The 12,006-nt window shown below is 37.1% G+C and overlaps 1 protein-coding gene across 1 annotated transcript in view; it reads left to right on the top strand.

Moving 5' to 3' along the window:
* The window catches only part of LOC126724120 (G-type lectin S-receptor-like serine/threonine-protein kinase LECRK4), a 7,319-nt gene extending 5,582 nt beyond the window's left edge, over window positions 1-1,737 (top strand). The window contains exon 3 of the mRNA XM_050428429.1: window positions 64-1,737. Within this exon, the coding sequence (XP_050284386.1) occupies window positions 397-1,383 (987 nt within the window). The 5' untranslated portion in view covers window positions 64-396 and the 3' untranslated portion in view covers window positions 1,384-1,737. The remainder of the gene's footprint in view (window positions 1-63) is intronic.
* Window positions 1,738-12,006: the final 10,269 nt, after the last annotated feature.

The following is a 12,006-nucleotide window of genomic DNA, read 5'->3' as shown; positions in this document are numbered from 1 at the left end:
TTCTCTTTCTCTGCCATCTGAACTACTTGAGAAACCTTATTTTGCCACGATGACAATGAACAGGGAATCACAGTTGATGCTTACTGAGGCCGGATACTTGTACGTCCAAGATGCAAAATCAAGCTACACCTTTAATCTTACAAAGGAAGATCCTAGCTCAAATAAAAATTTCTACCACATGGCTAGAGTTGATTATGATGGGATCTTCAGTCTATACAAACACCTCAAAAATGAGGATGCCACAAGCTGTGGGAACTGTCCTTTATCATGGACAGCAGTGCAAGGCATTCCTGATGATATTTGTGCTGCATTTGCTAGTTATAGTAGTGGTGGTGGGTTCTGCGGACCCAACAGCATCTGTACTTCAGCAAATAATTCAAATGCTGTTTTTTGCCAATGTCCTATTGGATTTCTCCCATGGACCAATCCAACAATTCGTTAGGGTGTAAACCAAATTTTGCACTGCCTAGCTGTGACAGTGGATGGGAAGCAACTAAAGAGCTTGTTGAATTTATAGAGCTTCCAAACACGGATTGGCAGTTCTCAGATTACAACCTTCTTCAAGGACCTGGAATGAACAAGTCAATGTGTAGACAAGAATGCCTTGATGATTGCTTGTGTGTTGTGGTCGTTTATGAAGATATAGGTAATGTATGTTGGATGAAGCAGTCTCCACTGTCAAATGGAAGACAAAGCCCAGGTACTACTAGAATATCTCTCATCAAGTTACCTAAAGGTTATGGTTCAGTTTATAAGAAAGGCCACTCTGAGACACTTGTCTGGGCACTACTACTTGGCAGCTCTGCATTCCTCAATATCCTTTTATTCTTAGCTATTTTTGTGGCTGTTTACTACTTGTACCATAAAAAGAAGAAATTGCCGTGGAATATTGATAGCACACTAGCAGCAAATGTGAGAAGCTATACATATAAAGAGCTCGAAGAAGCAACCAGGGGCTTCAACCAAACAGTGGGAAAAGGTTCTTTTGGAACGGTTTATAAAGGGGTCCTTCGATCAGATTCTAAAAGATTTGTTGCAGTCAAGAAGTTAGGTAAGGTGATAGAAGAAGGTGAGAAGGAATTCAATACAGAAATGAGTGTGATCGGTCAGACTCATCACAAGAATTTAGTACGGTTGCTCGGTTATTGTGACGAGGGGCAGCACCGATTTACGGTATATGAGTACATGAGTAATGGCTCTTTAGCTAACTTTCTCTTTGGGATATCCAGACCTTACTGGAACCAAAGAGTGCAGATTGCTTTTGGAATTGCCAGAGGCCTCATGTACTTACACGAAGAGTGCTACATCAAAATCATCCATTGTGACATAAAGTCTCAAAACATACTCTTAGACGAGTACTTACACCAGGAATTGCTGATGTAAGTATTGTTTTTAGGGCCTTAATGAAGGAATTTGTCTAAATTTAGACAACACTCGAGGTTTGAATCTGGATTAGAATGTCACTCCCCTTCAATTCCGACATCGTCACCCCGATGGCCTCTATTGGCACCCCCCTTGATCTTGCATTGTGACTTCCGACGCCTCTGGTGCTCCAAGAAAGCTTGTTCTATCTATTTTACATCATATATGGTTAGGCTGGGATGAATAGACAAACTAGAAATCATATAACTTTACTTCTCCTTCTTGATCACTGCAATCATAGGCAGTTCATATTATTAATATGCAATTTCAAGAAAATGATTTTTTATTTAAAAAAATAATTTTAAACCTCTTCTAGTATTTGACTATTATATCGAACGTATACATTCTCCTGTCCTACATACACCGTGTTATCATTACAAATTATTATTTTAATAATTTATTTAAACCCAAAAACTGAAAAATTTTAAATTTAGTGAACTAAAATGACAATTGTTCAAAGTTAATGAACTAAAATGATTGTATTTAAACGTTGTGGACTAAAATGAAAATTGATCAAAGTTAATGGACTAAAATAACAATCGGTGAAAGACATAGTATGTAAAGTAGATCTTTGCCTTGATTTTCTTTATAAAAATGGCAAAAATACAAAGTTAGACTTTGAAGTTTACCAAGTGAACGCTTTTCGTTCCCAAAATTTCAAATAATCGTTATCAATCCCAAAAGTTTAAAAAATTCCTTCTATTAATTGTCTATAATCTACTTGCCTATATGACTAACAGAATAATGACGTTATATTTTTCAAGTGACAGTGGCAATAAATTTAATATTAAAATATTACACACACACAAAAAAGAAAAAAAGACATGATCTATGAAAGACCCAAGCCAAGCCCATTTCAAACTGATCTACCCCATATCAAAACCAAACCAAGTCCTAGCCCACCCTCCAACTCTAAAGGCAGCTACTCTCCATCTGGACCAAAAAATCTCAAATGGTTTTGGTGACTATTTCTATTGTTACTGGATCTGACTGAACTCGTGATAGAGGTAGTTGGGATTTGTTTGGTCTAAATGGGGGAGGAGCTACCGTGGAGGTGGGGGTTGGGTTAGGGCTTAGTTTAGCTTGGTTTTGATTTGGGGAAAACCTGTTCCAAACGGGTTTGGCTTTGATCTTCCGTAGATCTTGTGTTTTCTAATGTGTAATTTTTTAATATTAAAAATATTGCTATGTCACTATTAAATGACTAAATGATATGACATTGTTCAGTTAGTCACATAAGCAAGGAAATTAACTTCTATTGATAGAATGATTCTTATTTTTGATATATTACGGACTAGTAATACTCATTTGAAACTCCAGACTTTAAAGACAAAAGCATCTCACTTTATAAACTTCAATTTCCAAAGGTCTATTTTGGCCTATAAAATTAACTACCCCTAGGCGCTGGGGAATGGATCTCAGACCATGGACCTTCGACATGAAAGGCTAATGGACCTATTCATACCCGCCCTCTTAATTCATCAGATTATATAACTTATAATCTAACTTAAACTTGATAATAACTCGATTTTGATGTCAATTAAAAATGACCCTATAATCTTTACTTTTCTTTGCTTCACTCTTCTCTTCATCTTTGTTGTTAGTCTTCTCTTTAATTTACGCCTGGGCTGAATCACTTGAGTTGGCTTGACAATATTGGCCCTTGTAGCATTCAACTTCTTTTTAGAATATGGTTTTTGTGTTTTTCACCTTAAAATTCTCAAACACGATTATTCATGGGAGTATTGATAAAAATTATTATGAAGATCTTACCGAAATTAGGGAGTCAATTTGTATTTTCTTAGCATTTAGATTGGAATAATTCAAGCTTTAAACATTCATGGATGCTCAAATGGATTTGAAATATGCAGTCCATTGACATTTTACTTTCTCATAATGCCTGCTTACCCTTAAAGACAAAATTGGGCTTCAATGACAAGTTAATTGGGCTATTTCAAAATAAAAAAATAAAAAAATCAGTGGATGGATTGGGCTGGGCTCAAATCCATATTAAGATGTGGTCCAAATAATTCAAGTCAAAAGTATCCTTATTGCAATCCAAATATCTTCAAACTGGGCATAACGGATTTCAAGTTGCAAAATGCGTACAAAAAGTGTCATTCAAGTTGCAAAATTTTTTTTTTTTTTTTTGAGAAGAAAGCTTAATTTCATTAACAGCAGAAACAGAGTACAACAGAAAGCTGGAGCTAACAGTACATTAACAGATCATCCTAGGCCATAATGAAGTAAATGAGCTAGGAAGGGCGGAATAACTCCTTTCCAAAGATTAGTGGCTTGGTTACATTTAGCAAATTGGGCTAGCTCATGAGCAGCCCTGTTGTAATCCCTTCTCACATGACTGAATGAACAGCAGGAGAAAACTGACTTCGCAGAATGAATGCTCTGCACCAGGTGACCCGCAATGCCACCATGACAGGCTTGAGAAACAGCAGAAATGACAAAGGAAGCATTTGATTCGAAAATCACCTTTGAGATATTCATCTCTTGAGCCAAGAGAACCCGGTGTTCCAAGGCAAAAAACTCTGTTAATTCAGCTGGGTAGTGCACAGGGAGAGCTTTACAGAGAGCAGTGATGACCCTTCCCATTTCATCTCTAATGATGACTCCAATACCAGAAATTCCACTGCCATCAATGGAGGAAGCACCATCAACATTTACCTTGAAGTAGTCGGGTGGAGGAGCAATCCAGCTACTTTGAGGACTGCAAAGGGGAAATGTCCAACAAGAAAGCCTCCCTGTAATCCTCAACCATGCTCTTGGCCAATTATCATTAGCATATAAATCCTTTCTTACCTATAAAACAAAGATAAACTATAATCAACCACAAAATAGTATAAAAATAAGACCAAGGTGCGGTTTGGATCCGACTTTTTGCATGTCTGCATTTTAAAATCACGTTTTGCTCTCTCTTTTTTTTTTTTTTTTTTTTTTCAAGCCCCAACATTTAACTTTTCTCCCATGAACAGTGCATCCGTGCACTGTTTTCGGGTCTCACAAACTTCACTTTTTAACTACTTTTTCATTAAAAATGAGTCTCATAGTACTATTCACACATTTAAAAATTATTTTGCTACAGTGTTTTCAGTTTTCAGTTTCAGCAAAATAAGTTCTATACAAACAAACTATAAACATGCAAATATTAGGATACTTTATTGTCTATATTTCAATTCAAAATGGTCCGTAAAGTTTTGATTATTATTTTTTTTTTGAGAAGGAAAAAATAAATAATAGTTGGTAGTACTCTTCCTGCCCTTTCACAAATAAATAGAACGTAGTTGGAATGTATTCACTGCACAGTTCCCCACTTTAAAGCAGACAGTTTGGTGTGAAAATGCAGTGTAGGTTCTAGTACATGTAGGTCGATCTGCGCAATTATATAAACGTATAAGTTAAGTCTTGAAATTGATTCGTGATCTGGTTGCAAGTATTCTTAAAGTGATTAAGGCCATTGTTAAACAACCTGTAGTAGTTTACATAGATACTTTGATGGTAAATTATTTTATAATTTATCTTTTGTTGAGATTTTATGTCTTAATTTTTAGTAATTTTGACAGAGAGTTCTTAAGTTCATACTCAAAAAATTTATAACGAAAAATTATAACATTTAGCGTTAGGTGTGTGTTCGATATATTTTCTTTCTTAAAGGAAATGTCAATTTGTTATGTGATGATTTCAAGCCACATGCTCCTATCTTTAGAGTTTAATTATGGGAAAGATTATGTGACTTCTTATGAAAATCAACTCCTTTTCAAGGCATGTGAGTAGCACTTTGGGAGTATCTAAGGCACCATGGAAAAGAAAGAACAATGACACGAGCCAAGTTGAACTTTCTAAATTAGAGAAGCTACCTTAAAAATCAACATAGATCCCATAATAAATTTAAAAAAAATAATAATTCAACATAGAAATATCAGCCACGGAGGGTGTCATGTATGTCAAATATGCATCATGGGTTGGGTTAGTAATATAAAGAAATAAAAGTGACATGTGCCATTTTGAAAATCTAAGATTTGATATAATATGAATAATTTAACTACTCTTACTTTAAAATAAATAAATATTTTAAGTACATATAATAATTTTCAATTCAAAACATAAACTAAAAGACTAGTAATTTTTTCCTCTTCAAATATCCATTTTTCGGTTTAGAACAAATATTATAATAATTCTTTCCTCCGTATTAATGTGAGTACGATTAGACATGTATCAAACATTTGAATTCCTCTAATTAATAGCTTCTTAACAATCTAAAATCTTAAAAACGTGATATTTTAAATTTGTAATATTTATTCGCTTTCAAAAGATAAAATTATAAGAAAAAAGTTTTGCAGTAAACACTTGAGCTCTTGGACACATATTGCTTTCTTTTGGCTGCCATATAACCGTCAATGCACACCACAGAATTCTTTCTCAATGCATCGTTGTATCTCAGCACCAATCCTGCATCAACAAATTATAAGCACTGTTGTCGACTGTAAATTGGCCACGCTGCCCAAATTTAATCATCACTTGTTGTCCTCGAATTCAAGGGGATACGATTCATATGAAAAACCAATTGTGCTTCATGTGGCAAAAAGATATCACTTTATAAAGCTGGTATCGCCCAAAGCTGACAAAAAACTCTTCACACACAACAGACACTCCAAAGTTTTGATCCTTTTCAAGGAATCGAGGGATATTCATCATTTAGATATGAAAATATTTATATTACTGCATTGTCTATTACTGCATTGTTATTTCGATTACTGTGGGGCGTGGTACAATGACTTCCACACGCGAATCCTTTTTTTCTTTTCTCAAAAAAAAAAAAAAAAAAAAATCCTCTTGAAAGGTTTGAAGGGAAATGTTAATGGATGCCTTAGGCTTCATTTCAGAGTTCATAAGGGAATTAAATGAAATGGAATGGAATGTATTTAAGTAAGGAAAATAAATGGAATGGAATGGAATCAAGTAACTTTGATTGAATGTTTTAAAATAAAGGAATGAAAATGAATGGAATGTAAATAATCTTGTTTGGGAGTAACATGAAAGAAATGAAATGGAATCATTTTATAACAATATTACATTAAACCCATATTTTAAAATAAATGGTTGAATATATAAGGGTATTTTGGGAGTTTTAGTAAAAAATTCATTAAATCTAATTTTATTCCCTTCCATTTCTCCCAATTTTGGGGGAATGAAAATTTGAGATTTTAAGGGAATAAAGAGGAATGAATGTTTTCTCCTACCCATTCCATTCCCTCCCACTTAAACTCCCAAACAATGGAATGAATTTTCTATTCCCTCCATTAAAACTTCCTGTAAGGTTGAATTTATTCAACCATCTAATTGGCTTTATTCCGTGCCAAATTTGCTTGTAATTCAGCATTTAGTAACCCTGTATTTAGGTGGGATTGTTGTAAGGGTAGTGAGTGAGATAGAGTGAAGATTGCTCAAGAGTGTGCAAGAAAACAGAGTGTCGCGGCTGGGACTCGCGGGTGGACTCGCGGCTGCAAGTCGCCAGAAGCTGCACACGTGCCAAGCATGCTGGAAGATGAACAGTCATGCTAGCTGGAGCACTACAGGACAAAACAGGACAACTGGCCATACGGTTAACTCGCGACTGGAACTCGCGACTTGGTCAAGCCGCGAGGTCAAGCCGCGAGCCACCCCTGTTTTGGAAAAACCTGACGTTTCACATTCCTCTTCACTCCAGTATAAATACCCTTTTAACCCACGATTGAAAGAGGGCTTCCAGAGAGAATTTTAAGAGAGAAACCCTAAAGAAAAACCAGATTGTTTCACCCACAATCTCTACCTTAGAGTCTCATCAAATTCCCTCACTCTCTTCCTCTCCATTGTCAAATCCTTGAGAGGCATTATACCAAACCTGGTTCTCACCATCATCATCTCTGTGAGACAGTCGTTTGGAGTTCTGGGAAGCAGTTAGGAAGGAGCCAATCTTCATTGGTTGATGCTACGGTGTAGTAGCGGAATCCGGAAAGCTAGAAAAGAAAAAGGTTCGGCGCAACCTCGTTGGAGCAAGAAGCTTGGAGGGCTTAGATGCATTGGGTAGATTAGGCTTAGAGGGTCTATTGCTGTCCTTGTATCCCAACTGTATTTTCTAGTGGATTGATTACCGCTTGGAGGGCGGCGGAGAGGTTTTTCGCCGAGGTCTTCGGTTTCCTCTTCGATAACACATCTGGTGTTATCTCTGTGTTTGCATCTTCCTTCCTCTCTATCTCTGCCTTTACATTATCTGCTGTGGTTTATTTTGTTATGGCTTAGATAGTTGTTTAACCAATTCCATATTATAGCATATGTTAAGTTTCCGCACACTAGTTGTTTGACATATTGCTTGTGTTGGTTAAGTTGGTTTTTGGGGGTCTAAACGTTCAAAAGTGTTTTTGTACACGTTTTTGAACTTTCAATTGGTATCAGAGCGGGTACACAGCTGTTTGGTTTCATTACCATTGTGTGATCCTTGACTCCCTTTTTGAGATGGATAGGTCTCAATCCCTTAATGCACCTCCATATTTTGATGGAAGTAATTATGCGTTTTGGAAGGTTCGTATGAGAGCTTTTCTATGCTCTATTGATGAATCTGTGTGGGATGCTGTTGAGATTGGTTGGACCAAACCTGAGGCAGCCAAATCCACATGGGATAAGGCAGCACTTGCTGCATCTAATGCTAACAGTAAAGCACTAAATGCTATTTTCTGTGGTGTGTCTCCAGATGAATTTCACAGGATTTCTCACATTACCATTGCCAAAGATGCATGGGAGATTCTGGAAACAACTTATGAAGGCACGAAGAAAGTGAAAGATACCAAGTTACAAATGCTGACCACTCGGTTTGAGGAGCTCAAGATGAGTGAGGATGAGTCTTTCGACTCTTTCTATGGAAAACTAAATGAAGTGGTTGTCAGTAAGTTTAACTTGGGGGAGAAAATGGAGGACTCAAAGATTGTAAGGAAGATCCTTCGATCATTGCCGGAAAGTTTTCGTGCTAAAGTGACAGCCATTGAAGAGAGCAAGGATCTTGACGACATCAAGGTACAGGAGCTGGTTGGTTCTCTACAGACTTATGAGATGTCGCTGCCTAATCAACGGAAGAGTAAATCCCTTGCTCTAAAGACCATTAATGAGAAGGTGGAAGATCAAAGCTCATCGGGAGAAGATGTGGTTGACAAAGATGTAGCCTATCTTGTTAAAAATTTCAGAAAGTTTTTGAAATTTAAAAACAATGGAAAATTTGATGATAAGAGAAAATTCCAAAATTCTGGAAGGGAGAAGAGGGATTTCAAAAGGAAAGATGGAAAAGAATCCCAATCCACACAAGGTGTCACTTGTTTTGAATGCAACGGGCATGGACACTTTAAGAAGGAATGTCCGAACTATTTGAAATCGAAAGGCAAAGTGTATGCCACAACCTTGAGTGACTCAGATTCGTCTGACTCAGAATCTGAAGAGAGCTGTGATGGAGAAGGAAACTATTTAGCTTTCATGACTATTGCTCATGTTGAGTCTTCGGATGAGTTGAGTTTGCTTGTTCAAGACCTTGGAGAACATAGTGATGATGAATCACTAGGAATTGTTGAAGAATCAGAAGCTGAAGAAGAAGAAAGCACAGCAACTCTTCAAGAAAATTACAACTCACTCTTGGAGAAGTCGAGTGAATACACAAGGGTAGCCAAGGCTGCTGTGAGAAAAATGAAGAAGGCTGAGGAGGACTACAAAAGTCTCCTAATCCGGTATAGGGAGGCCAAATGCGAGATTGAAACTCTGAATGGTGAGCTGTCCGAAGCTTACACTAAAGTGAGATTTCTTGAGAACGAGGTGATGCAAGCAAATGCTAAAATAGAGAGGGTCACCACCAAGAAGCTAGATGATGTTATATCTTCTCAAAAGAGCTTTTCAGACAAATCCGGACTGGGATATACCGGAGGAAGTAGTTCAACTGGAAATGTCACTAAAGAAGTGAAGTTTGTAAAGGCCAAAGATCCAGTTGTAGCTGACCCTACTGGTGTGAAGCTCGAGGTGGAGGAGAAGAAGAATGTGGTGGACCAACGGATGCTGAATTATTGTAATCAGTCTGTGGGCAGGTCTGAATCTCGTGCCAAGTCACGTCCACGACCACAAAGAGGTCCTAGAGGAACGTATGTGTGCCATTATTGCGGACTTCAAGGGCACACTCGACCAAATTGCCAAAAGCTGAGAGCAAAGAACAGTGCAACTCCTCAAAGGTCAGGAGGACCAAGAGTTGATAGGAGAACTTGGGCAGGTGATCAACCTAGAGAGCAAAATGGAGATCCCGGAATGATGAACGTGATGAAGATGATTGGTGCATTCACCAACTGCTTGGAAAGCTTCTCACGAAGGTTTGAAAGCCCTAACTCCCGTACCCAATCCTTTAAGGAAATCACCCCAAACGCAAGTGACGTGTGGGTGAAAAGGGGTACTCATGCATAAGCATTACAACATGTCCATGCATTAATACTTCCTATGCTTTGTGACTATGTTTGTGTGGTATGCTTGTTGCTTTTGACTTTGGTTGTTTGCTTGTCTTCTTGTGAATATTTCTTAATTGTGTTTTATCAATCTTTTTGTTTCTTGAGTCAAAAATCCAAAAATTACATAAAAAATTTGAAAATCAAAAAGCTTGATTGACTTTGTTGAGTTTTGTCTTAAAACTCGTTTTGCCTTGTACCTTTGTGCTAATGGCTTTGTGCATTTTCGAGCATTGCTTGTTTTCATGCACTCATATCACTATGGGAAAAATCTTGAAATCTATGTGATTGTTGTAAATAGATCTTCAAACTTGTCATGAATGATTAGTGAATGGTTATGTTGATCTTGAAACATGCATAGACTTGTGTCTATATATCTTCCCATTTTTTTTTTTATTTTTTTTGCTAAAAAGAGCTCACCAAATGTAAATCTCCAAATGAAAAGAGATATTGAGCTGCAAAAGCCTGTCGCACATTCTAGTATTTGACTAGGAAAAAGGATAAGCGACCGTATATTAAAAGTGAATGTTCATTCAAAAAATGCCAAAGGCCTGTTCTTCAAAGAGAAATGTTACATATCCCTCTCACAATGAGAGATGATTGCTTCAAAAAAAAAAAAAAAATCAAAAAGATCAAATGTTATGATTGAAAGTGGAGTCAAATGAAAAGCTCCAAGTTATGTTATCAAGTTGTGTGGGAGGTCATATATACATATGTCTGTAATTGAGATGGGTCACATGATCTAGTGCTAATTGTGTATGCCTTGGTTGAATTGATCATTGAAGCTTCACATTAGACAAAGGACTATCTCATTGTTGATATCCACACACAACACACAAGTTTATGTTCAATAAATGCCATATTCATTTGTGTGATTGTACTTGATAAAATGTGTTTTCACATGCTCAATCTTTGTTAATTCAAGCACAAAATGATTTTTGAGTGTTTTAGGTGTTTTTGGAATATTTTGTTGGAAAAATCTGAAAATTTCAAAAATACAGTTTTGCCCTGTTTTGGCGGCTCAGTCGCGGGTATGTCAAGTCGCGAGCCTCAGTCGCATCTTCGCTGGTCAGTTTTGGCGACTTGTTCGCGAGTGGAAGGTCCAGTCGCGAGATTCACTCAGAGATTTTCGCGGCTCAGCTCGCGACTCACTCGCGGGTAGACCTTCCAGTCGCGAAAAAACACTTAGAAAAATTTTTCAAACTTTTGTTCTTAAGTGCTTTGGCGGCTTGATCTGGCGACTGTGTGGCGACTTAATCCAGTCGCGAAAATCGCGTGTTTTGCAGAAACAGGAGCAGTTTTTAAACTTTTTCAGTTTTTCCCTCGAATTTTTGTGATTGTTCATCTTCTCTCTAAACTCTCTCCCTCCCAAACACTCCGTGCTCCCTTTTCGAATCTCTTGTGTTGCACTCTTGTAGCTCAAAATCGTCAAGTTACAGGTATGGGTTTTCTGTTTTACACTCTTTTCTACTTGATTTTGTGCTTTTACCCTTGATTTTTCGCATATGATTGTGTTTTTGAAATGGGTTTGTGTTTCGGTCTCTGCTCCTTGTTCTTGCTTAGCTTGTGGATGCTGTTGCTATAGTTTGTGTTAAATGATTGTCATATGCTTATTGCTCTTCATCTTGTGCTTAGCTAAGTGTTTTTTTTTATTTCAATCTGATCTTTGAGCTGTTGAGTGATTTCTATTGGTTCTGTTTGAGGTTGTGAGTTTTACTGTGCTAGATCTGCATGTTTTAGTGTGTTAATCTGTGGGAAGCTTCTGTTTGGATCAATATATTGTTTGAGTGTCATATTTTATATTATCTGTCTCAATGTCATTTATCTGCCTTTAGGATAATTTCACCATGTTGTTCATGTGTTTCCTATCCTAGGCTTGGTTTATCCATATGTTTGAACTAAGTAGCTTGTTGTTTAAGTTTTTGAAGTTCATTTGTATGGTTGATATCTCTCTCTGTTTACTACATGGTTCTGACTGGTTATGCACATATATTGCTATATGTTGTTGTGGCCTTTTCTGATTGTTCACAGATGGCTCCCTCACCTCAGAAGAAGAAATCTACTGCAAAGA

Source organism: Quercus robur, chromosome 4 (genome assembly GCF_932294415.1).
Source record: "Quercus robur chromosome 4, dhQueRobu3.1, whole genome shotgun sequence".
In the NCBI taxonomy this organism is placed as follows: Eukaryota; Viridiplantae; Streptophyta; class Magnoliopsida; order Fagales; family Fagaceae; genus Quercus; species Quercus robur.
Note: the sequence above shows the minus strand (reverse complement) of the source record. Positions and strands in the feature narration are given on the sequence as shown.